Here is a 24,616-nt window from a genome sequence, read left to right on the forward strand (position 1 = left end):
GGACAGTTCTGCATATTCATTCAGTAGATCCGGAAATGATGTGAGAGCGAAAAGGAACAATCGAGGCTGAACGGGCCGGTGTGGACAGTGAGCGGGGAAGGCTGGTGGCGGAGGGGCCAGGTGGAGCCCTCGGGCAGGGCCTTCGCAGGGGAGGTGCTGCGTTCGTACTCGAGCTGGGCGCGTAGCACATGGGGGTTTACGTCATTCCTTATACCTCTGGGTATGTTTGGAATATTTCATAACATTTAAAAAAAATATCTGAACTAAACGTGGCAAAGTATTAAAATGTTAAATCTGGAAAACAGGAGTATGGGACATTTTCAGTTCTTTTCTGGATATTTAAAATACTTCCTAATTCAGTGAGAGCCCATAATGGATCATGGTAAATGTCCAAGTTCTAAATAAAACCCTCATGAGGAGATAAACGCATAAGCTGGTGATTGTGCTTTGAGAGACTCCTCCAATCAAGATGGTACCCTAGGGGGACACGAGAGGAATTTTAGTTTGGTGCATTTTTATCTGTTCTCTCTTCTCTAACGTTGCTAATCTTACCACCAGCCCACACACCCCCTCCTCCTCTTTCCCAAGCACTGGGTCCATCCTGGACATCCGCGGGCTGAGTCAGAGCGTCTCAGGGCACAGGGGGGCACCCCTGGCTCCAGGATTCGATTGTGCTGAGTTCCGGGAGACCCCCCGGGAGCCCGAATCCACTGCGAGGACGCACATACAGAGCAGGGCGCCTGCAAGCGGGGCTACTGGCCACCAGCTGCATCCTCAACATAGCGGCGATAAAGATGCCAGAAGCCGGTCCAGACCACCCCTGCTCCCGCGCCCTGACCACACTCAGGTGGCTCCCAGGTCCCCTTGCTGCCGTCGTGGCACTCCACCTCTGTGGGTTCTCCAGCCTCACTCTGACCCAGGGTGGCCCTTTACACGGACACTTTTCTGGGTAAAACTTCCCATGCCTGGGGCACCTGGGTGGCTCAGTGGGTTAAAGCCTCTGCCTCTGGCTCAGGTCATAATCAAAGGGTCCTGGGATCGAGCCCCGCATCGGGCTCTCTGCTCAGCAGGGAGCCTGCTTCCTCCTCTCTCTCTGCCTGCCTCTCTGCCTACCTGTGATCTCTGTCTATAGAATAAATAAACAAAATCTTTAAAACAAACAAACAAAGAAAAACTTCCCATGCCTTTGTCTTCATTAAAAACTGATGCTTTGGAAAACGTGAAGAATTCAGACTGCTATTTCTGATGTTGCCGAAGGAGTCCGAAATACCACGTTCACTATGGACATTTCATCATCTTGACCGATTCTCCCACACGAAACCGGCTCACGTTCATCCCTGGAGACGACCGCTCCAGGACACAGGCGCGTGGGACCCGCCGGGCTGGGAAGCCCAAGGGACAGCCGGGCAGAGATGCCTGTTATCTGTGAACGTCCTTCCGGCTCTGGCTGCAGCAGAAAGCGAAAAAGCCCAAATCTTCCAATTTTCTTGGTCAGTGCTTTCAAAACCACACAAATTGGCAACATGTGCCCGACTCCATTTTTTTTTTTTTTTTAACCTTATAAAAATGAGCCCAACACTTCTTTGGAATTTGAAGAAGGCTCTTTTTTAGGTGTCCAAAACCACACAAATTGAACTCCTTATTTTTTAACTGACGTCTGTTCAACAAGTGCTGAATGAGTCACTGTGCCGCCCAGAGGGTCCCTGTCCCCAGGGGCTCACCATCAACAGGAGGAGGGGCTTCTGAACCTGTGCTGCTTCCACCACACCGGCCCGCTCGGCGCGCGCTCCAGGCAAGCGCTCCGGGCTCCCCCCGTAAGAGGCACTTATTCTGCTCTCTGCTCCTCTGGGCCTATAAATGTGCCGAGCGCCCAGGGCCTTGTAAGGTCTGCAGAGCCCAACCGACTGTAGAGCTCGCTGTTCCCTTCGTAGTCCCACCTCCCGCAGGCCCTCCCGGTACAGGGGCGGCTGGTGATGCTCGAATCCGCAGGTCATGTCCGTGAGGACGTGCATGTCTGTTATGGCCTGTTTGTAGCCCCCAAATTCCTATGTCGTAGCCCTAACCCCCACCGCGCCGGTGTCTGCTGCGGGGGCCTTTGGGAGGCGAATAGGCTTAGATGCGGTGGGGGTGGGGAGGGCTGGCCCCCCCCTCAGGCGATCAGCTCCCTCTGAAAAGACACGCCCGAGGGGGGGGGCTCTGACTGCCACGTGGGGGTGCGGTGAGATGCGAGCCAGGAAGAGGGCTTGGTCCCTGGGAACCGAGTCTGCCAGTGCTTTGACCTTGGACCTGAGCCTCCAGAACTGTGGGAAGTAAGCGCCCACAGATTAAGGCGGCTGCGTGTGGGGGTCTGTCACGGGCTCACGCTAAGATGGCCTCCTTGTCACCCCAGCCCACGACAGGACCCAAACCCCTGCACCCCATGGGGGCCGCTCACTCCCAGCGCCAAGCACCGGAGCAAGTGAACAGCGAGTGTATTTGGAGGAGACGGGCTGCCTGACTTTCCTAGACAAAGACGTGTCAGCTCCGTGGCCTACAACAGGCAAGGGCCACCTCCAGAGAGACAGACACTCACCGTCCAATCTGTCCGACCCACACGACCGGCCACATGACGCGGCCTTCAGCGCACTCCGACGCGCTCAGATACGACTTTTCATCTGTTTTCTCTACAGTATTTCCCTTCCTTACTTCTGGTTTCTTTAGCCTCTCCTGGGCAGGGCACGGGGCTGGGCACATGCCCGAAAGAGGGGAGAACAGAGTGAGGTCACAGAGTTATGTCGGGGGTGTGGTGAGGGACGGGGGAGCCCGGGGAGACCCGGGGAGAGAATGGAGGCTGAGGATGGACAGATTGGGGGGGGGGCGTCTCTGGGGTGCCAGGAGGTGCCAGGAGGCAGGTGAGCAGGGGCGGCCTTGGCCGCACTCCTCTGAGGCCCCCAGGTCTTAGAGGTGGGTTGAGGGACCCCGGCCCTGATGCCTCCCCTGCCCCGCTGGTTGCCGAGGAACCATCGAGATGCAGACAAGCATAAACATTCATGCATCTCGATGTACCTCACGTAACACGTATACAGGGAAAGAATCTACGCGTGCAGCTGGGGACGGGTTAGACGCGGCACAGCACACTTCCTGACGGCGAAGACGCCGCTTTGGACGCGCGTCCTTTTGGAGAATTTTTGAAAACACGGGGAACGATTGCGTGCGATGCTGAGGTAAAAGCAGACACACGCACGGTGTAACAGCAGCTACGTACGCAGCCTGGAAACAACCACCCGAACACAGTTAACAGAGATTCTTCTGTGCTGTAGAATTAGGGGTAATGGTTGTCTTTTTTACTTTTTAAAAAACACATTTTATGGTTTCTGAGTATCTCCAGCTAAAGCCAGGAACTACCAGAAGACACACAACCACAAGACATGTGGCACGACGCGCCGCCCTGAGTTTTGGGGACTCACACCGGAACAGACCCCTGGGGACTTTACCCCGCGCCCGCCCGGGGGACAGGGACAGCAGCGTGAGGCCGTCTCCGTGCTCCCAGGGAGGCCCCGCTGCCCGCGACCCCCCACTTGCCTCTCCTCTCCGCTATCTGCAGGTAACCCGTGGACAGGTACTGCTCCATGTCCTGCTGGAAGGCCTCCTCGAAAAACTTCTGCCGCTCCTTCAGCTTCGCTTGCTGGGTGTGCTCCGTCTCCAGAACCTTCTGCGCGTGCTCCGCGTCCAGGTCGGCTGAGGAAACAGAACTCTACGTCAGGGGCTGAGCAGGGACAGAGACAGGGAACGGGAACAAACTGGACCCCCGTGAGCCTGCAAGCTGAGAGGCCGGTGCCCCCTCGGAGCTGCAGGCAGCCTCCCCTCCCCCAGTCTGGGGGCCGTCCCGGGCCTTCGCCTGTGCTGTCCCCGTCCTGGAACGACCTTCCCGCCACATCTCCACTGTGTACGGAACAGCTGCTCATGTGCCAAGACCAGCCTCTCCGTGAGCCCTTCACCTGACTCGGGGGACCTGCCCCTCTGTCCTGAGGCCTCCGCGTCATGGCCCTCCAGCTTCTGAAGCTTCTAGCGACAGCCCAGCGGGTGAGATTCGGGCCGCAGGGCCCGCGAGCACTGGGGAGGGACAAGGACGCAGCCACGGGGGCACGGGTCCTCTTGGCTTTGCTGCTCACCAGCCATACAACCTGCCCGATGACGGCAGACTCCTGGGGCTTCACGGGGTCCATCGGGATTTGGGGCAGAGACAGGAGCCCCATCATGACATGCGACTTCAACGGCATAACGTGGAACGAACGTCGTGACTGAGGGGCCCTTTGAGTCCAGGCCGAGCCAGGAAGAGCAGATGACAACCGTGAGTCCTACCAGCCTCAGCGGTGGCAGTGACTCACCAAGAGGACCCCCAGAGGCACTGGCCACCGGGTCCACGCTCTCTGGGGCCTCCCCGCCCTTGGTGCCCCCACGGAGACACGGCTGACGACACCCGGGTCAGGCGAATACCATCACTCACCCTGTCCGCGGGCCACGGGTCACGAGTCCCTGCATCCCTGTGTTTTATGAGGCAGCCCCCAAGACCCCCGGCTCCCCGGGGCTCACACCCTGCAGAACCCGGACGGTGACCGCATCCGACTTCACTGCCGCGATCAGCTTCCGCCCTGCAGGCAGGCCTGTGCTGATCCCCGGACACTGTTCCCGGAGAAAGGGAAGTGACCAGAGACAGACCCCAGGCTGGCTGAGAAGCGCCGGGGCCAGACGGCAAGGAGGGCAGGCGGGTGTCCAGGGATGGAGAGTGGTCCCCGGGGGCCACTGGCATGGAAGCAGGGGCCTTGCGGGAGCTGTGGCTCCGCCAACACCCTGACGGAGTGCGGAAGCGGGTTCCTCTCCGGACTCCCTGAGTGCAGCCTGCGGTCGGCCTGGGAGGCGTGGGGCCTGGACGGCGGAGCCACAGACGGGGCGCGGAGACGCCTGTGCGGTTCCTTCCACCCACGAAGTGTGCCCCGCGATCTCAGGCAGCGACGTGGGAATACTCCAGATACACCCGTCGGTCCAGCCCTGGCCAAATCGGACTGGCTGAAGGATCACAGAATGACAACTTGGGTTATGTCCTTCACACAAATATTCTGCAACAACCACCTGCTGGCACACACGACCACCTGCTGGCACACACGACGCTAGAGGCGGAGTTGGGCGGAACAGAACGCTTCGGCGACCTAACCGCTGAGCGAGAAACGGAGGGGCTGAACACTGGAACAGACACCATTCCCCACAGTTTTCCTCTGGGGAGGGTCCCACCTTTGGGGAGTCAGAATTCCTATAACTTAAAAACAAAAACGAATCCACTTAAAAAATGGACAGAGAATCTGAAGAAACGTTTTTCCAAAGAAGACATACAGATGACCAACAGGTACACGGAAAGAGGCTCCAACGTTACTAATCATCCCAGAAATGCAAATCAAAGCCACAGTGAGAGATCCTGTCCCATCTGCTAGGTAGACGGCCACCACCGAGGAGACCAGACGACAGGTGCTGGCGAGGATGCGGAGAACGGGGCGCCCTCACGCGCTGCCGGGGGGCAGGCAAGCGCGTGCAGCCACTGCGGGAGACGGTATGGAAGGTCCCCACTCAAGTGAAAACTAGAACTACCCTACGGCCCGGCTCTCCCTTCTGGACCACATGTCCACATGACATGAAAACGGCGTGTGGAAAAGACCGGCACACCCAAGCATTACTCATGGTCGCCAAGACAGGGGGATAACGCAAGGGTCAAGAATGAATGGATGGGGGGGCGCCTGGGTGGCTCAGTGGGTTAAGCCTCTGCCTTCGGCTCAGGTCATGATCCCAGGGTCCTGGGATGGAGCCCCGCATCGGGCTCCCTGCTCAGCAAGGAGCCTGTTTCCCCATCTCTCTCTGCCTGCCTCTCTGCCTACTTGTGATCTCTGTCTGTCAAATGAATAAATAAATAAAATCTTAAAAAAAAAAAAAAAAAGAATGAATGAATGGATGGGGGGGGTGCGTGTCCACACGCATACAATGGAATACGGCTCATTCAAAAGGAAGAAGGAAATCCTGCCATTTGTGACACCATGGACAGGCCCCGAGGGTGTTGTGCCGGGACAAGTCAGACAGAGAAAGACAAATACTGCAACCCACTTAGATGTGGCTCTAAAAAGGCCAAACTCGCAGAGCCGGGAGAGCAGCGCGGTGGTCACCAGAGACCCGGTGGTGCGGGAAATGGCAAGAGTGGGCCAAAGGGCACAGCCTTGTAGTTAGACGAGAGCTCATGGAAGACACTGTGCTTACAGTCCCCGGCGCTCTATCATAAACTTCAAAGTCGCTAAGAAACTAGATCCTAAATGTTCTCACCACAAAAAAGAAATGAGAGTTTTGCGAGGTGACGGCGGTGTTGGCAAACGCTTCAGCGGTAACACATTGCGAGGTGTACTTGCCTCGAATCAACATGTGCACCTTAAACGGACACAATGTTATCTGTCCGTTATATACCAACAGAAATCCTGAGGGTGTTATCAAGGGACTTTTTTTTTTTTTTTTTTTTAAAGTAGGCTCCAAGGGCACCTGGGTGGCTCAGTGGGTTAAAGCCTCTGCCTTCAGCTCAGGTCATGATCCCAGTACCCTGGGTTCAAGTCCTGCATCGGGCTCTCTGCTCAGCAGGGAGCCTGCTTCCCCCCTCTCTCTGCCTGCCTCTCTGCCTACTTGTGATCTCTGTCAAATAAATAAATAAAATCTTAAAAAAAAAAAAAGAAAAGAAAAGAAAGCAGGCTCCATGCCCAGTGTGGAACTCCCGACCCCGAGATCAAGACGTGAGCTGAGACTGAGAGCTGGATGCCCCAGAGACAGAGCCCCCCCTCCAAGCACCCCTGCAATGATTTTATTTATCTTTAAAGATTTTATTTATTTATTTGATACAGGGGCAGGGGAGAGAAAACACTAGCAGGGAGAACGGCAGGCAGAGGGAGAGGGAGAAGCAGGCTCCCTTTTGAGCAAGGAGCCCAATCTGGGGCTCGATCCCACAACCCTGGGATCATGACCTGAGCCCACACCAGCGGCCTAACCAACTGAGCCACCCAGGTGCCTGCCCCCAGCAGTGGTTTTTAACAACAAAAAATATACAGAACTTACAGTGAACGGTCTACGAGGCCCACTATGCTTTGCCCTAATCAGTCGCCTCACCACCTCCACTGATAGCCACCACCACATTTCACAAATGCTGGGAATATCATAATCCTATATGCATGACATACCTTAAAAACTCAGTAATGGAGTTTGTTTTTTTAAAGATTTTTATTTGGAAATTAAGATATTATTTTATTTATCTTGGAAGCAAGAGAGAGAGAGAGCATGAGAGGGAGAAATGGGCTTCCCGCTGAGCAGAGAGCCCGATGCGGGACTCGATCCCAGGACCCGGGGATCATGTCCTGAGCCGAAGGCAGATGCTTAACTGACCAAGCCCCCCAGGCGCCCCAATGGAATATGGTTTTAATCCCAAATCAGTTACAGTCTCCAGGACTTAGAATATTCTGGGCGTTTTTCTTGTATTCTCTCCTACATCTAAGCAAGCAATCTAGAAACTAGCATTAACTGAGCAACACCAACAGAAAGGAAATCTTCCCGACTTCATATAATTACAGGTATTGGCCCTACAAAGCGCCGCTGTTTACACTCTTAAAATCACTGTATTTCCACGTCCCCATCTCATAGGTCCGTTTACAGGGAGCCGGTGTGGAAGGAGCGCAGGTCTGGACTCAGTCCAGGTCGGGTGCGCAGACACCCCTGAGGCTACTTCCTGCGGACCCTGCAGGCTCCCCTGCCCGTACCTCTCTCCATTTTTCTGCTCAGGGTGCTCTTGGGAGTCAACCAACGGGTGACGGACGTCAGCGTATCAATGCTCCAGCGTCCCATGCTTTGGACGGGCGGCTCCAGGAAGCATTCTGAACACTTCTCGGAGATCCTGGGGGACTCAGCCCCTGGGCTCTGCTGTCCACTTGCACAAGGCTTCCCTGTCTTGGCTTTTCCTCCGAGCTCAGGCTCTGCGTCCTCACTCCTGCTCTCCGGGATTGCCTCCCGCACAAACGACCAGGCCCGGCTTCCAGAGAAACCCACGTTAGCCCAGCCAGGGCGAGCGGTCATGTAACCCTCTGCGCGTCCACGTCCTCCTCCGTACGAGGAAGGTAAAACACTTACCGGTAAGGAGTTGGAGGACTCCGTGAGGGACGGGATGGGAATCACCGGGCACACAGCATCGACCAACAGTGACTCCTCCTGCCAGCGCCATTTGAGACGGCGGCCTCGAGAGCAGGAATACTATGAAAAGGACACCTGAGCCATCACCACGTGCCAGGACGTGTGCGACACTGAGAATCACGCCAGCCCTCTCAGCCCCACTCGGGCACTTGGGCATCAGTCCCCTTCCAGGGGCCTTAGTAGGTGTGCGCGGGACTGAGCGGACTCGAAGAGGGGAGGGAGGGGCCTGAGGAGGGCGTGTCTCCGTTTGTGTCACTACGGCCGCCAACCCCGCTGCCCAAACGCCTCCTGGCTGCCGCGTGGGTTGTAGTAGGTCAACCCGGACAGAGGAGAGACGCTTCAAGCAAAGTTAAATTCATCTTTAAAAAAATAATTCCGGGGCGCCTGGGTGGCTCAGTGGGTTAAAGCCTCTGCCTTCGGCTCAGGTCATGATCCCAGGGTCCTGGGATGGAGCCCTGCATCGGGCTCTCTGCTCAGCAGGTAACCTGCTTCCCCTCTCTCTCTGCCTGCCTCTCTGCCTGCTTGTGATCTCTGTCTGTCAAATGAATAAATAAACTCTTTAAAAAAATAAATAAGTAAAAATAAAAAAACAATTCCAGAATAAGCAGGTCAGAAACAGAGATCAATGTAGAAATCATCAAAGGGGTTCTCACGAAAGAACACCTTGTGTTAATCGAATTAAGACTTTCTATAGACAGTTGTACAAGCTTGAAAACATTCATTCTTCTTAACACTTCTGCTTCAGAAGTTCAATTCTCTTTTGCTTCTAAATTCTAAGTCCTATGGGGTTTTTTTTTTTTTAAAGATTTTATTTATTTATTCATGAGAGACAGAGAGATGGGAAGAGGTAGAGGGAGAAGCAGGCTTCCCACTAAGCAGGGAGCCCAATGCTGAGCTCGATCCTAGGACTCTTGCACCATGACCTGGGCCGAAGGCAGACACTGAACGACTGAACCACCCAGACGGCCAGTCCTATGGTTTTTTTATCTTAGGTTTTCTATACTGGAATGAAATCCAGTCACGTGTCATCCTTCAAAAAGCAGGGGTGGATCACGGAATTTAAAGTGCCTTAAAGGAGAGGAAGAAGATCACTGTTTTTGGTTTTCAAGCATGTGACGTAGTCGTTCTGGAAAAACTGGCGACTGCCTGATGTCGGCTTGTCCCTGACTTCCGAGCTGACCGCGTGGTGACGGTCGCTGAGCAGCACGGCCACCCGAACCGGCTCTGCGGTCAGGAGGACGATGAAAAAGCACAGGGCGGATGGCAGACACAGCCGAATGGCTCAGCCTTGCAGAAGCTGCACCGCGGCCTGGGGCCTGAGCGAGAAGGTTCTAGAGCCTTGGACAACCCCACGGTCAGCCAGCTCTCGCCGCCGGGCAGCCGCATCTGGGCTACTGCCACCGTGGGAGGCCGTCTGCAGGAGGATTTCAGATCTAGGGGTTTCACAGCATCCAGATTTTAGAATGACTGTGGGAAAATCTTAAATTTTCTACACAGAAAAATGACCCCTTGTTCGTGCTTGAGAGGTCATTCATTATACTGGGAAAAGACAAATACAAAGATTTTAAAAAGAGCTTCAACATACGACCTTAAGGTTAAAAAGAAAAAAAAGAACGACGCGTACACAAGCAGCACTAGCTCTCTTGCTGGAAGGCCGGAGCGGTCACCAGCATGTCACCAGCCAGCTCTGCGCCCCCACGGTCTGCCCCGCTTCCTGTGACTGCCACGTCCCCTCCAGATGACACTTTCTCACAACAACAAACTGGTATCAGCAATTCTCAGCTGCAGGTTTGGTTGGGCCGTAAGAGTGGCGGGGCAGGCGTGTATGTGCACCCACTGAGCTCCTTCCTGGACCGTGTCCCGCCTGCGCCTGCGCACAGAGCTGGGGGCACTGACCGACGACAGGTGTGGAAGGCTGAGACGGCCCCCACGCCTGCCGCAAGCCAAGAAAGGAGAAACCTTTCGGGTAGAGTTGACCGTAATCTCGTGAATCCCAAAATGTCAGAAGAGAAACAGGGAAATTTCTTAAGTATGAGAGTTAAGAAAAATGCTGGTAATCTCCATATATCATTTAAATATCGAGAACATTTTTCATTAGAGCTAAACAACCAAGAATAAAAATAAATTTAAAATCTAAAAGATATTTACAATTCAGATGTTTTTAGACGGTGAGAATGTAAGAATTCTGTGCTAGTCAAGTGCCTGTGGCAGGATCCAGGCAGATCACGTGACATCTCTGTACATGTCTAAACACCATCAGGTAAGCGGGGGCGCCTGTGGGGCTCCGACGGTTAAGCCTCCGACTCGATCTCAGCTCACATCTTGATCTCAGGGTCATGAGTTCAAGTCCCACACTGGGCTCCACGACGGGTGTGGAGGCTACTGTTTTGTTTTAAAGGTAAACACATCTCTTTCCTGACGGTTTTTAATTAGAAACTTAAGGGCTGACAGCCTGTCAAACCACATGACCACTAAAGACCATACTAAATTCTATCCGTATGACAGAATTTAAACTCTGGGACTAATGTTTTTCATGCTTCTAATTATTTGCATTTATTTAATAGGTCTTTATGGCTGCATGAATCATGCATGTACATTGTGGAAAATTTTTAAATTTTTAAAAAGCACAAATAATAAGGTGAAAATCCCTCTTAAGTAGCAATGAAGAGGTGACCACTGCTGGCATCTGGCATCCATGCATCAGATTTTCTGTTGTCCTATTAGGTTGAACTCTACAAAACTGCAACATCTGATCCCCCACCCCCACTTTTTCCTCCGGTGCCACTAACATAGTTGTTGAACTCTGTACTTCTAAGTAGTCCCAAGTTCATGCGATGTTGTCAAAAACAGGGTATCCAGGGCGGCCCCACGCACCCCCCCACCAAACCTCCACCAATGTGAACATTTTAGTTAATTATGGTCTAACATCAAAACCAAAATAAATGACATTGGTACAACCCCCAGAGGTCATTCCAATTTCATCATTCCTCCCTCGAGTGTGTGAGCGTGTGCGTGTGGGGGCAGCTCTATGCAGTCCTATCCCACGTATAGTCTTACACAACAAACCACAATCAAGACACCCAGCTGTGCCAACCCCCCAAGGCCCCCTCATGTTACCTCTTGTGACCACACCCTTCCCCCCCAACCAGGAATCTGGTCTCCAAATCTATTAATTATGTTGCTTCACAAATGTTACAGAATGGAATTATGCAGGATATATCCTTTTGGGACTGGCTTTTTTTCACTCAGCATAATTTCCTCGAGGTTCATCCCAGCTGGTGCACATGCGGATAATTTGTTTTTATTGCTGAGTCCACGGTCTGGATGTACCACGGCTTAACCGTTCACTCATGGAAGGACAGCTGAGTTGTTTCCAAATTGGACTACTACGATAAAGCTGCTATGAACATTTGTGTACCAGTTCTTGGATGAAAATAGGTAATTTCTGAGATTAATGCCCAAGAACACAATGGCTGAGTCATAAGGTATGTGCCCGTTTTTTGTTTTTGTTTTTTTTTTAGTTTTGAAAGAAACTGCCAAACTCTCTTCCGCAGTGGCTGCTCTACATTCTAGCCCCACCATCAGCGTATCCGTGCCCTCGCCAGCACGGTGAGACCTTCCAACTGTAATGCAGGAAACTGTGCTTTCCACCTCCTTCTCCCCAGAGTTTGTGTCTATTAGAAACAACTCTGGGCTTCCTTTTATTTTCAATAATTCCTATTTTTCTAAAGGTACTTTTAGTTCCCTGAGATATTTCTTCCCTCTGTCCCACCCACTTTACTTTTCATTTGGATTTTGGAAAATTTCTGTTCAGAAACTCGGGACTCAGATGAAGGCAAAATATATAAGATTTCTCTCCAGTGTTAAAACCCACGTAGTTTTTTGGCCTTTTTTTTTTTTTTTAACTAGTTAGCAGTAAATCAGTTTTCAAAATAACGTATACTCATACTAGCTTGTAAGTTTTCAAAATAAGGCATGTTTAAAGTCTGCCAACCTCCTGCCCCAACCTTAAAAAAAGTGAATACAGATTGTCTTAACTAGATCGAAAACAGACTTTTAAACTAATGGTTTCCTGGAACCGGGGTTTTTATACGTCCATTTAAAAAATGTCAAATTCTGCACCCAACATTTCTACAGTTTTTAACAGTTTTCTTCTGGCCTTTATCAACAATTAGTTGTTGAGACAGACTTGTAAGTATGGTAAACCATACGTTATTTCTACAAAAGCTATAAAGTAGTAAAGAGCCCTTATTCCTCAGGATTGGTATTTTTAAGAAGATTTTCTGCGCATGGAGAGTTAACGAAATTTTTCAAGAAAGTTAAATGACTTTTTAAGAGAACTTCTCCTCACCTCTGACACACACCTGCGCGTGCATAAACACACACACACACACTCCCCTCACACACATTTATAGGGAACCAGAATTTTTTTCACATGCAGTTAAGAAAGGATGCTCCTTACCTACAGTACAGGAGTGTTGCAAAATGGCAGGTTTTGCAGACAGAATAACTAACTTTCGGACAACAAAGTGCTCCTTGCAAGCCCTGAGAAGGCTTTCCAAAGCTCGGTCCTCCGGGACAGCTTCTGGAGCAGCTGTTTCCTAAACTCATGTCACCGGAAACAAACACAAGTCCACTATCTAAACTTCAGGCACATTTTACAATTTCTACCAACCGCCCTGAAGGAAATGACCACTATCCAGAGTATGAGTAAAGCAGAGAGTTTTGTGTGCACAAGGTCTGCTGAAAACCGTGGGGCAGAAACGCTCAGAAAAGACAGCTTGCTGTCCTTCATGGGAGGGACAAGGCACTCAGAAGCTGCCCCCAACCTCAGTGCAGCTGTGAGCCTCTGCCCCGCCCCCCTATTCACCCCTCCAGGCCCAGGGCTTCCTGTCAGTGAAAATGGGGTTGGGGGGGGCAGGGTAAAATGTCTTCCATAAGGAGCTTATGTCCAATTCTAAATACCACGCTTCTATTTTTACTTGCAAAATGGTGACGGGGGCAGGAAGAGGCAATCCTAAATCCTGTGTCCTTTTTGGTAAAATTATATGAAAACCAGATTAGCAGTAAGAAATGTGGAACCTTTTCAATTAGACAGTGACATGTCGAGAAAATTAGCTTCAAAAATTAGTAACAAAAACCTGGTGGTATTTCTGCATTCATTTTCCTGCTTAAACAATGACTAGAACCCAAAAGCTTCAGATTAATGGACAAGTGAGCAGTGCAGTCTGCAGCCAGAGGCTCTGTGAGTTATTAACCTGTTGGGACAGCCACAGGCTCGGGGGCAAGGGCGGGGGAGGCTGCCAGGAGAGCTTCGTGGCCTGAATATGAGCACTGGGAGCGCCCAGCCTGTGGCATTTCCTGCAGGGGACCAACAAAGGACCTGATGGCCAAGATGAGTCACCATACAAGGCAGTGGTTCGATGCCATTTTAAAGTGCTATCATTCTGGGATATGTAGACAAAAGATACCTTTTCCACAAACAGTACATAAAAATGATAAAATATCAAGCCTATATCATGATAGCCTGTTCCTTGGATGATTTCCAATTTTTTTCTTATAAGACTGAGGAAAAAAAAAACCAAACCCCAGTCTCGAAGCTTTGTGTTATACATATTTGGACAAGAGCTTGATTACCTAGAATTTTTAAGTCAGATCTGACACTTTCCTGAATTTTACTTAGGGTACTGACCTACTTAATAAAAATTATTGGGGTGGGGGGGGGACATGAGATCTTTAGAGGAATCCTTTCCAATTCCGAAGGTATTTTTCTGTTACTACACGAAAAACTATAAAAAGTAGAAACCAGCTGCTTACGTCTAAATGTGGAAATCAGCTATTCCGAGCTCGTTCACATAGGTTATGGAGATGGTAGGCCAGGGGTTCTCAACCTTTCGTGGTGTCAAAATCAACTTGAGGGCTGGTGAACACAGAGATTGCTGGGCCCCATGTACAGAATTTTTCATTCAGTAATTGCTGGGCCGGAGACTCCGCATTTCTAACCATTTCCCAGACGATGCTGATGCTGCCGGTCTGAGGACCAGACTTTGGGAACCGCTACTCTAGGTGAACTGTATCTGTTCTTCCACTTTGTTCAATTTCTTACTTTGTGCAAATATTTATACAATGTGAAAAAAAAATACATGACGGGGAAGCTGCCACACTTCAGGAAAATGACAGAAACATCTCCTTGATGCTTTTCAAACTCTCTGGTGTATCATCTACAAAGGAAAATCTCCAGCAGCAACTGAAATGCAGAATCATAAACCAGTGTGACCTATGGTCATCTTTACTGGTGAGAGACAAGTACTTTTGGGGCAGGAGTCCCTCTGGAGCAGCTCGATCTTATTCTGTGGAACCCCCTTCCAGCCCCTGCTCAGTGGCCTGGCAGCTTCATACAGCAAGAAACAAAAATGTGACCAGATCCCGTCAGTCCGTCAGTCTCCTGGATTTCTGCCTACAAAGACCGGTGCAAGTGAGTCTCTCCCCACCCCCCTTTCCCTTTCCTAAAATTGGATTAGCAGAAGAAAGTATTTGTGGACCTGGATCCTTGGGTATAGCAACTTCAGTAATGATGCATTGTAAGCACCCTTAGTTTCTATTGACCTGTTTGCTCCCAGAGATGGTCACAGGCTCTATCCGTCGTGTTGTCGGTCACGAGGAGGAGAAGCACAGGGCCCGACGCAGGCACAGGCTCTGCGAGCCTGCTGTCCTAGCTCGTCTCACAGACTGGGCAGTTCACAGTTCTCACCAGCCTGGTGCCTGTTTAGACAGACATTGCCAGGAGGTAAAGGCTTTTGCTAAGGGACATCTTCGGCACCAAGGCCGTGTAACTAGTGGGCAGCAGTTGAGCACTTGAACGCTCTCAGAAAGCTGACCACCTAATGGAAAATCCCTGTGACAGCATAAGTTGGTTACAAAATAGGTTTTTGTGACACTAGGTCACCAAGCAACCTAGAGAAAATTTCTTTGCAATGAGGTACACGGTAAAATACCACATGATCTCTGACCCAGTGGCATATCCCTCTTACGAATCGGTACTGGCTCTGGGAGACCCAAGGCATAGCTAAAGCTCTTAGCGTGTATACAAGAAAACTGGCTGCAGTTTTCCTTTTGTTGTGTTCTGTGTGTGTGTCTTCAGAGCTTGGCTTCACCACTAGTGAGAACATTCACTCAGGTCTCTGCCAACCAGAGATGCGGGTACCAGTGTGGTACAGCCAAATAGCCGCTGAGCAGCAGCAGCATTCTCTCTGTCTCTGTCTGCTCTAAGGGGAACCTGTCATAAAGGGTCCCGGTCCATAAGGGGCCTTTGCGGTCTCAACCTTCACTGTCACTAATTAGGCTGCAGAAATGTGGATTGCACCTCATCTGTGGCTAGATCTTTCTCAAGCTAATGCTTTGGCTGTTGGGCATCTTTTGTGCCCCCCAACCGCAAATCTTAGGATTATCTGTTGTAGCTCTATGAAAAATAACATTAGCGTTTCATAAGGATCACAATGAATCTTTAGATGGCCTTAGGTAGTATGTCCACTTTAACAGTATTAATTCTCCCAATCCATGAATATGGTATATCACCATTTGTGTCATCTTCAATTTCTTTCATTAATGTCTTATAGTTTTCAGAGTACAGGTTTTTCACCTCCTTGGTTAAATTTATCTCTAGGCATCTTATTCTTTTTGATGCCGTTATAAATGGGACTGTTGTCTTAATTTCTTGTTCTTATGTACAGAAATGCAACAGATTTATATACATTAATGTTGTACACTACAACTTGATTGAATTCTTTTCGTAGTTCTAAAAATTTTTTGATGGAGTAGAGTCTGTTTTTGCAGCACTTAATCCATTTACATTTAAAGTAATTATTAACAGGTATGTGCTTACAGCCATTTTGCTGATTGTGTTCTGGTTGTTTCTGTACTTCCTCTCTTGCTCTCTTCCCTTGTGACTTGGTGATTTTCCTTAGTGTTGTGTTGTACTCCTTTCTCTTTATTTTTTGTGTATCTATTATAGGTTTTTGGTTTGTGGTTCATGAGGTTCCTGTATAACATCCTATGTACACAGCAGGCTATTTTAAGTTGGTGGTCGCTTAAGTTTTGACATAGTCTAAAATGACTACATTCCTTCCCTGCTTCCCCAGCTGATGTTTTAAGTTTTGGAGATATTTTACATCTTATTTTGTGAATTGACGATTTTATTACTTTTGTCTCTTAACAGTCATACTAGTTATATAGGTGGTTGATCTATTACCTTTACTATATGTTCACTGTTACCAGTGAGAATTTTTCTTTTATAATATTCTTATTTCTAATGATGGCCATTTCTTCTCTATTTTAAAAAGGCCCATTTTGCACCCACTCTGGAAAACAGTATAGAGATTCTGCAAAAGTTAAAAATAGAACTATTCTATGATCCAGGGGCCACACTACTAGATATTTACCCAAATAATACAAAAATATGAATTCGAAAGAATACATGCAACCTGAAGTATATACAGCTGCATTCTCTACAATAGTCAAATTATGGAAACAGCCCAAGTGTCCTAAACCGATGAATAGATAAAGAAGAGATGGTACATATATAAAACACACACACACACACACACACACACCATGGAATATTACTCAGCCACATAAAAGAATGAACTCTTGCCATTTGCAACAACATGGATGGAGCTAGAGAACATTAGCCTAAGTAAAATAAGTCAGTCAGAAAAAAGCAAAGATCATATGATTTCACTCATATGTGGAATTTAAGAAACAGAGAGCAAGGGCACCTGGGTGGCTCAGTCAGTTAAGTGTCTGCCTTTGGCACAGGTCTTGATCCCCAGGTCCTGGGATCGAGTCTCATGTTGGATTCCCTGGTCAACAGGGAACCTGTTTCTCCCTCTCCCCACTGCTCCCCTTGTTTGTGTGCTCACACTCTCTCTGTCAAATAAATAAACAGAATCTTAAAAAAGGGGGGGGGAGAAAAGAAACAAAGAGCAAAGGGAAAAAAAAAAAAAAGAGAGAGAGAAAGAGAGGCAAACCAAGAAACAGATTCTGAACTATAAACCAAACTGATGGTCACCAGAAGGGAGGTGGGTGAGGGGATATGCTGAAAAGGTGACACGGATTAAGGAGCACCCTTGTGATGAGCACTGGGTGATGTAGGGCAGTGCTGATCACTATATGGGAAACCTAAAACTGATATTACACTGGATGTTCACTAAGTGGAATTTAAATAAAAACTTTAAAAAGTAAAGAATTCCCTTTAATTTTCTTGCAAGGCCACTTAGTGGTGATGAACTCCTTCATGTCTTGTCTTGTCTGGGAAACCCCTATCTCTCCTTCAATACTGAGTGGTAACCTTGCCAGGTAGAGTATCTTGGTTCTAAGTGCTTTCTTTCAGCACTCTGAATATATGATACCATTCCCTCCAGATCTGCAAAGTTTCTGCTGGACATCAGCTGACCATCTTACGGGGTCGTGAGGAGATTCTCTGGTATGCAACTAATTGTTTTTCTCTTATTTTTTTTTTTTAAAGTAGGCTCCACGCCCAGCTTGAATTCACAACCCTGAGATCAAGACCTGAGCTGAGATCAAGAGTTGGAGGCTTAACCTACTGAGCCACCCAGGTGCCCCTCTCCTATTGCTTTTAAGATTCTTTCTTTGTCTTTTACTTTTGACATTTTGATTATGTCTTCCTATGAGTCTCTTTGGCTTCATCTTATCTGGAATTCTCTGTACTTCCTGGACTTGAGTGTCTGTTTCCTTCACCAGGATAGGAAAGGGTTCAGCCATTACTTCTTCAGATAGGTTTTCTGTCCCTTTCTCTCTCTCTTCTCCCTCTGGGACCTCCATAATGTAAATGTTACTATGCTTCATGTTGTCCCAGAGGTCTCTTAAACCTTCCTCATCTTTTTGATTCTTCTTACTTTTTGCTGTTCCAGTTGGTTGATTTCCACTGCCTTGTCTTCCACATCACTGACCTGTTCTTCCGCATCATCTGCTCTGCTGTGGAGCACCCCCCGTGTATTTTTCATTTCAGTTACTGTATGTATTCTTTGGCTCTGGATGGTACTTTTTTTTTTTTTAATATTTTATTTATTTATTTGACAGAGAGAGATTACAAGTAGGCAGAGAGGCAGGCAGAGAGAGAGAGGAGGAAGCAGGCTCCCTGCTGAGCAGAGAGCCCTATGTGGGACTCGATCCCAGGACCCCGAGATCATGACCTGAGCCGAAGGCAGCGGCTTAACCCACTGAGCCACCCAGGCGCCCCTGGATGGTACTTTTTAAAGTTTTTACTTCTTTGTTGAAGTTTGCATTGTGTTCATCCATTCTTCTCCTGAGTTTGATGAGCAACTTTATGACCATTACTTGAATTCTTTACTTGGTAGGTTGTTGATCTGTTTCATTTACCTCTTTTTCTGAGGTTTAGCTGTGTTCTTTCATTTGGAATATATTCCTCTGTCTTCCTCCTTTTGCCTCTCTGCACTTGTTTCTATATCTTAGGTGTGTCAGCTGAGTCTCTCAGTCTAGAATGATGGCTTCATATAGGTGTCTTCTGAAGCCCAGGAGTGCAAACTTCCCCCAGTTACCTGCACCCCTGGGTGCTCCAGGCGTGTCCTCTGTGTGGGCTGCATGTGCCCATCTACTGGGGCCGGGCTACAGTTGGTGCAGATCTGCTGGTGTGCATGCTTCCCCCGGCATAGCTGTCTGCAAGGCCTGGGTGAGCTGGTGTGTGGACTCGGTCCTCGGTGCAGCTCTGCAAGGTCTGCTGCAACTGCTGTAAACATTCTAGTGTGTGGGGGCTGGTCCCCTGGGGTGGGGGCAGATAGGGGTGGCACCAGTCTTGGGCTAGACTACCTGCTGGGTGTGGTAGTGTCAGGGGCCATTGGGAGGGGCACTGGCCAGGTGGGCAGGTTGGGAAGGGCAAGTCCACAGGGGAGCCCCAGGACAGGGCAAGCAGTACTAGCTCGGTAGATGGAGGGTGTCAGAAATGGTCCCCACGAGCACCCAGCCAGCCATATAGAAGTGAAAAAAATAAAAGCACCTGCCAGCACTTCCACCCCTAGAGAAAGTTCCAAAGATCCCTGCCCTTCCTGCACATGCTCTGAACTAGTCAGTGAATCTTCTTCATCTGGAACGGAGGCGAATTTCAAAGTGCTGCCTCCATGCTGGGTTGGAGAAGGAGGGAGGCTACACCTGTGGCCTTTAGCAGTGACGTCTGTTCCCCATAGGTCTCTGTCTCTCCCAGAATTAAGCGCGCTGGTTTTCAAAGCCAGACATTGTGTAGGCTTGTCTTCCTGGCTGTGTGGGTAGGTCCGGTGTGGGGCCGGGACCCTCTAGTCCTCAGGGAGGGCCTCTGGGGTTGTGACAGCCCTCCTGCTTGTGGGTCACTGGGCTCAAGGTGTGGGTCTTGACTAAACTGTGTCTCCATCCCTCCTACCTGTCTCGATGGGGCTTTTTCTTTATACTCTTAGTTGGGGAAAATCTGCTGGGCTTGTCTTCGGGTCATGCTTAGCCCCAGCTGTGGCACCTGTAGTTATTTTGGCAGGTCTGAGGCAGGCGGCGAGCCGAGGGACTTTCTACTCTACCACCTTGATTCTGCCCTGCCTTAAGACTTTGAATATCACTGACGAATACGCAGTAATATTTGAAACAATCACCTTTAGAGATGTTTTTACTTACACTGCCCCAAAATTCAAATTAAGTATTTGAAAAATTACACTCAAGAATAATAGTTTCAAACCTTTTCAAGTGTAAAAGCAGGTGTACTTTTCCAGACAATTTACTAAGAAAATATATTACAGCAAATCTATTAAGAATTCAGTAGCAGGGGCGCCTGGGTGGCTCAGTGGGTTAAAGCCTCTGCCTTCAGCTCAGGTCACGATCTCAGGGTCCCGGGATCAAGCCCTGTATCGGGCTCTCTGCTCAGCAGGGAGCCTGCTTCCTCCTCCCTCTCTGCCTCTCTGCCTACTTGTGATTTCTGTCTGTCAAATAAAATCTTTAAAAAGAAAAAAAAAATTCAGTAGCACTTTCTTTTTTTGAGAAAGCACGTAGGTGTGTGCAGGAGTGGGGAAGGGGTGGAGGAAGAGAGAGATTCTTAAGCAGCCTCCCTGCTGAGCGTGGAGCCTGATGCGGGCCTCGATCTCACGACCCTGAGATCATGACCTGAGCCAAAATCAAGAGTCCGACACTTAACCAACTGAGCCACCCAGGCGCTCCTCAGTACTAGCACTTTTAAAATGACTGAATATTTCCCACAACATTTACACGCACTGGAAACGAACACTGCATATATTTGCCATATAAAACATTTATCACATGGGACACAAAACTCAACGTGCTTCTGGAGGCAAGGGCCTCTCGTTATAAATGTCCTCAAGCCACAAGTTGGAAACGTCAGCCTCTAAAAGGTTTGCAACAGTCAAATCTCAGAATGCCTGAAAGCTGATCATATCTGTTGGAAATGTAATTATTTCCAGAAAAATATTTTAGAAATGGGGATTTATCACTTTGGGTTGCAAGCTGTTGAAAACTCACAAGCAGGTGACTTATGAATAAATTAGTATTATAAATGGCAGCCATAAGCCCTCGCGGCCAGCTAATAAGACGGCGATGCGAGATGGGTTGTGTGCTTCCCGGGAAGGCTGGTGGGGCAGCCGGCGGGGATGGCAGGAGATGGCCGCCGAGCAGAGCCTTGAGTCCTGAAGCAGAGGAAGAAGATGCCTGAGGAAGGGACCAGCGGGGGAGCTGCCGACACGTGGGGGTGGCCTGCTGAATAGTCAGCTTTTTCTCACTTCCCTTAGTGCTCCTTCCTGAAATTTCCCCAAGTGGCGATTTGCATGTTTTTATATGCCTCTTCTAAGTCAGCAGAATATGGTGTTTGGGAGCTTTGAGAAGATTCGGACACTGAAAAGTGAACAGAAATGAGGTCTGCCACGCTTGCTTCCTCCCCACCACTTCTCAGATCAACTGGGGTTTGACGGGGAGACACGGGCAGGGAGACAGACGAGTCTGAAGAAAGGAGGAGCGGCCGCCACGGTGGGGGCCTCGGTAGGGACTTCTAGCCACGAAGGCTTTAATGCCTGGTAGAAAGAGGAAACAGAAAATGAGAGAGACAAATAGGAAATGTCAGGGGTACATACTCTTGATTGGAAATGGGGTTCAGAGAGAATTTTGAGAATTTTTGAAATTTGCCACTTTGGCACGGAGATTACTTTGAGCTGAAGGCAGCTGAGAAACAGCAGGTGCAAAGGGAAAGCTCTTTAACCTTCCCCTTTCTGTCTAAATGTGACATGTGAAGTGTTTCCCTCTCACATAACCAGGAAGAGGAAGGGGAGTCTTTTTTTAAGATTTTATTTATTTATTTGACAGAGAGAGAGAGATCACAAGCAGGCAGAGAGGCAGGTGGGGGAGGGGGGATGCAGGCTCCCCGCGGAGCAGAGAGCCCGATGCGGGACTCGATCCCAGGACCCTGAGATCATGACCTGAGCCAAAGGCAGAGGCTTAACCCACTGAGCCACCCAGGCACTCGGAAGGGCAGTCCTAATCCCCGGGGATGACTCACCATCAGAGACTCGCCTCTGTGTGGTGAACCTTAGTAAGTAACCGTCACCTGCCACTGGATCCCCCATCTATGGACCTTCCTGTAATTTACCACCCCAGGCGCCTAACTCTCCCTCTTTGTCTGGGTCTTTTCTGTTTATCACCCTCTGTTCAGACAGTATATAAGCCCGCGGGTATGACTCTGGCCTATGGGTCTTCCCTTCTTTTCTAGGAGGGCCTCTGTATGCATCTAAAAATTAAAATGTGAACATCCAAGTAAAATTTGTACGCCTTTTCTCCTATTAAACTGTCTTTTGTCCGTTTATTTCCCAGGGCCCTAAGCACTAGACTTAAGAGGCAGTGAAGAAAGTTCTTCCTGTTACACTTTCAGCTCGGCAGCCTTAGTGCCGATGACGGATCAGCAAAAGTCAGATGAACGAAAGGGTCACAATCACAAAATGCCAAATGTCCGGGGGCCGGGAACACCAGCTGTACCAGCTGATCTCAGTGGCAGGCTTTCAACTGCTGGCTTGACCGCAAAGCGGCCTGAGGCGGGCACAGCAGGCCAGATGTTCAGGAGGCAGTGAGGCAGGAGAGAAACAGCCACAGCAGCTCAGGAAATGAGGCGCGGCTGCCAGGAAACACGAGCAAGACCTCAGAAGGGCTGACAACAAGCAAGCATTCTCTTTGGGGCTAAACGTGGGGGGTGGGGGGAGGAGTGGCTACCAGAGCTCTCGGGCTGGCAATGGACCATGACGTCAGACAGGCCCATACAGTCAGTGCCTACTCAGAAACACCTGGGCTTAACAGGATGCACAGTGACACAAAAAGGCCATTACCCGGGGACTGGGGGAGGGTTCGCTGAGAAATCTGGGAAGCCTTAAAAACAGCGTTCTTCAAAAATACTAAATCACCTCCAAATGATCAACAAAATACGGCTTCTGAATCACTTCCCGAAATTCCTATTTACAAAATGAAGCAATAAATCTTTCCTTTAGGGTAACAACAACGCAAAGTCGGCAGAGACCGAGGGAGGCCTCAGAGTTTACTCAGAACAGCATTAACCTGTAGGCTCTCCATCTAGTCAACACACGCAAGAGACTATGGGAACTCCCTTGTCCGTACTCCGCTAAAATGACAGCAATTCATACACAAGATTATTTTGTTGTGAGGAGAGAATAACATCAACGGCGCTAACAATCCTAAAACAGGATTCAGTGTTATGAAAACTGTGATGTGACCCTGTCCTTTTCACGAATGATCCAGAAAATGTCAACACTCCCTAGAATGAAGGCCTGCCCACACAATCCAATGAGGTAGTTTTGGAATGTTGGTGAGGTCAGGAGCTGACCACCAAGAAAGAATTCTTGATTCATCTTAGGTGCAAAACGGTGATTTTCTTAAACCCCGGAGACAGGACCCATGGGCAGAAAGAGGTGCACTGGGGTTGTCAGAGGTGGCTGATTATTTACCTTCAAGTTGGGAGGGGGTTAGGGACAGAACAAACCTCCCAGGTAGTCTGGAAGCAAGGTTTCCAGGATCCGGAGGGGGCCAGCTATTGTAAGGAAAAGGTCATTTATTACCGTTTAGTAAAAACTCCATCATGAGACTCTTGAGATGTGTATCGGTGGGTCATATGCTTGGGGGAGGGCTGCCAACAGGTATCTTGGAGGGGGCAGAGATAAACGGAGCTTCCAAAGGAATTTCTGTATGTTTAAAGTAGACTCACAGGATCCCGAGGGCAGAGGGGGCGGGTTAAGATTGCCTTTTGCCCTCAGCAAAGAGTCAACATCAAGGCAGCTGAGTTCCCAGAGGAAGGTCGCTCTGCCTGTTTCAAGGACTTGTCAGTGCGCTCTAAGTAGTAAGAAACTTTAATAATTTTTCTTCTGCCTTTGTTTTTCACATTACCAACCCACAGGAATAGGTTGTTTGTGTGGGGGGTATTCCGTGGTCTTCCACTGCGCCAGGTGCAAAGCGGGAACTCAACAGTGACCATGAAATGAGTGACCAGACGACTCATTACGAGACAGAGAGAGAGAGAGAGAGAGAGAGAGAGAAGGCGCGGCCTTCAGGAAACACCCACTCGAGAGAAAGGTTTAGTCTAAGCCAACACACAATTACTTTCATTTCATCACTGTCTCTTTTTGTATATACTCGTAAGCAGGAGAGAAAAAATACACCAACAAAAAAGGTTCCCAACGTTTGTCATTTTATGAAAAAATCTGCCTACAGATCTCGTGAAGCAAGCTGAGTTTCTTCTGGGAGACTAACACAGCGGGGACCCTTCTCTTCCACCTGCCCTTTAAGGAGGCTGGTGTATAAACTACGGCCCTGGGTAATGAGACAAGATTTTAAAGCACTTAAAGAAAACACAAACATCCTACTGTGCGAGGGTGACACGCGATGCAACATACACACGGCTCTGACCTCAGGGGAGCTGCCGGCGCACAGCGCTGCAGAGAGGTGACCTGATCAGCATTTGGGGTAAACAGTCTCAGGACTTAGAACTTCCTTTATCCATCGTCCCTGTCTGCACTCGACCAACTCTGTTTACTCTTCGCGCAGGAGGCAATTCATGACAAGGCTCTTGACGACAAACAAGCTTTTTGGTTTGGGCTCAGCTTTACTATTTCGTAAACTTACTTACAAAAACCCATGTTGGGGGGGGCACCTGGGTGACTCACGGGTTAAGCCTCTGCCTTTGGCTCGGGTCATGATCTGGGGTCCTGAGATCGAGCCCCGAATCAGGCTCTCTGCTCAGCGGGGAGCCTGCTTCCCCCCTCTCTGCCTACTCGTGATCTCTCTCTCTCTCAAATACATAAATAAATAAAATCTTAAGGAAAAAAAAAAA

At 49.3% G+C, this 24,616-nt stretch overlaps 1 protein-coding gene and 1 long non-coding RNA gene across 3 annotated transcripts in view; one reads left to right on the top strand and one right to left on the bottom strand.

Annotated features, from left to right (window-relative positions):
• Positions 1–24,616, bottom strand: part of DTNBP1 (dystrobrevin binding protein 1) — a 128,652-nt gene that overhangs the window by 6,063 nt on the left and 97,973 nt on the right. For both annotated transcript variants that reach the window (XM_032341162.1, XM_032341163.1), the window contains exon 8: positions 3,562–3,717. In XM_032341162.1, the coding sequence (XP_032197053.1) occupies positions 3,562–3,717 (156 nt within the window). The remainder of the gene's footprint in view (positions 1–3,561; positions 3,718–24,616) is intronic.
• Positions 21,064–24,483, top strand: LOC116589180. The gene is made up of 3 exons (XR_004285228.1): positions 21,064–21,151; positions 21,691–21,820; positions 22,764–24,483. It is a non-coding gene; the product is annotated as an uncharacterized LOC116589180 (long non-coding RNA).

Source organism: Mustela erminea, chromosome 4 (assembly GCF_009829155.1).
Source record: "Mustela erminea isolate mMusErm1 chromosome 4, mMusErm1.Pri, whole genome shotgun sequence".
Taxonomy (NCBI): Eukaryota; Metazoa; Chordata; class Mammalia; order Carnivora; family Mustelidae; genus Mustela; species Mustela erminea.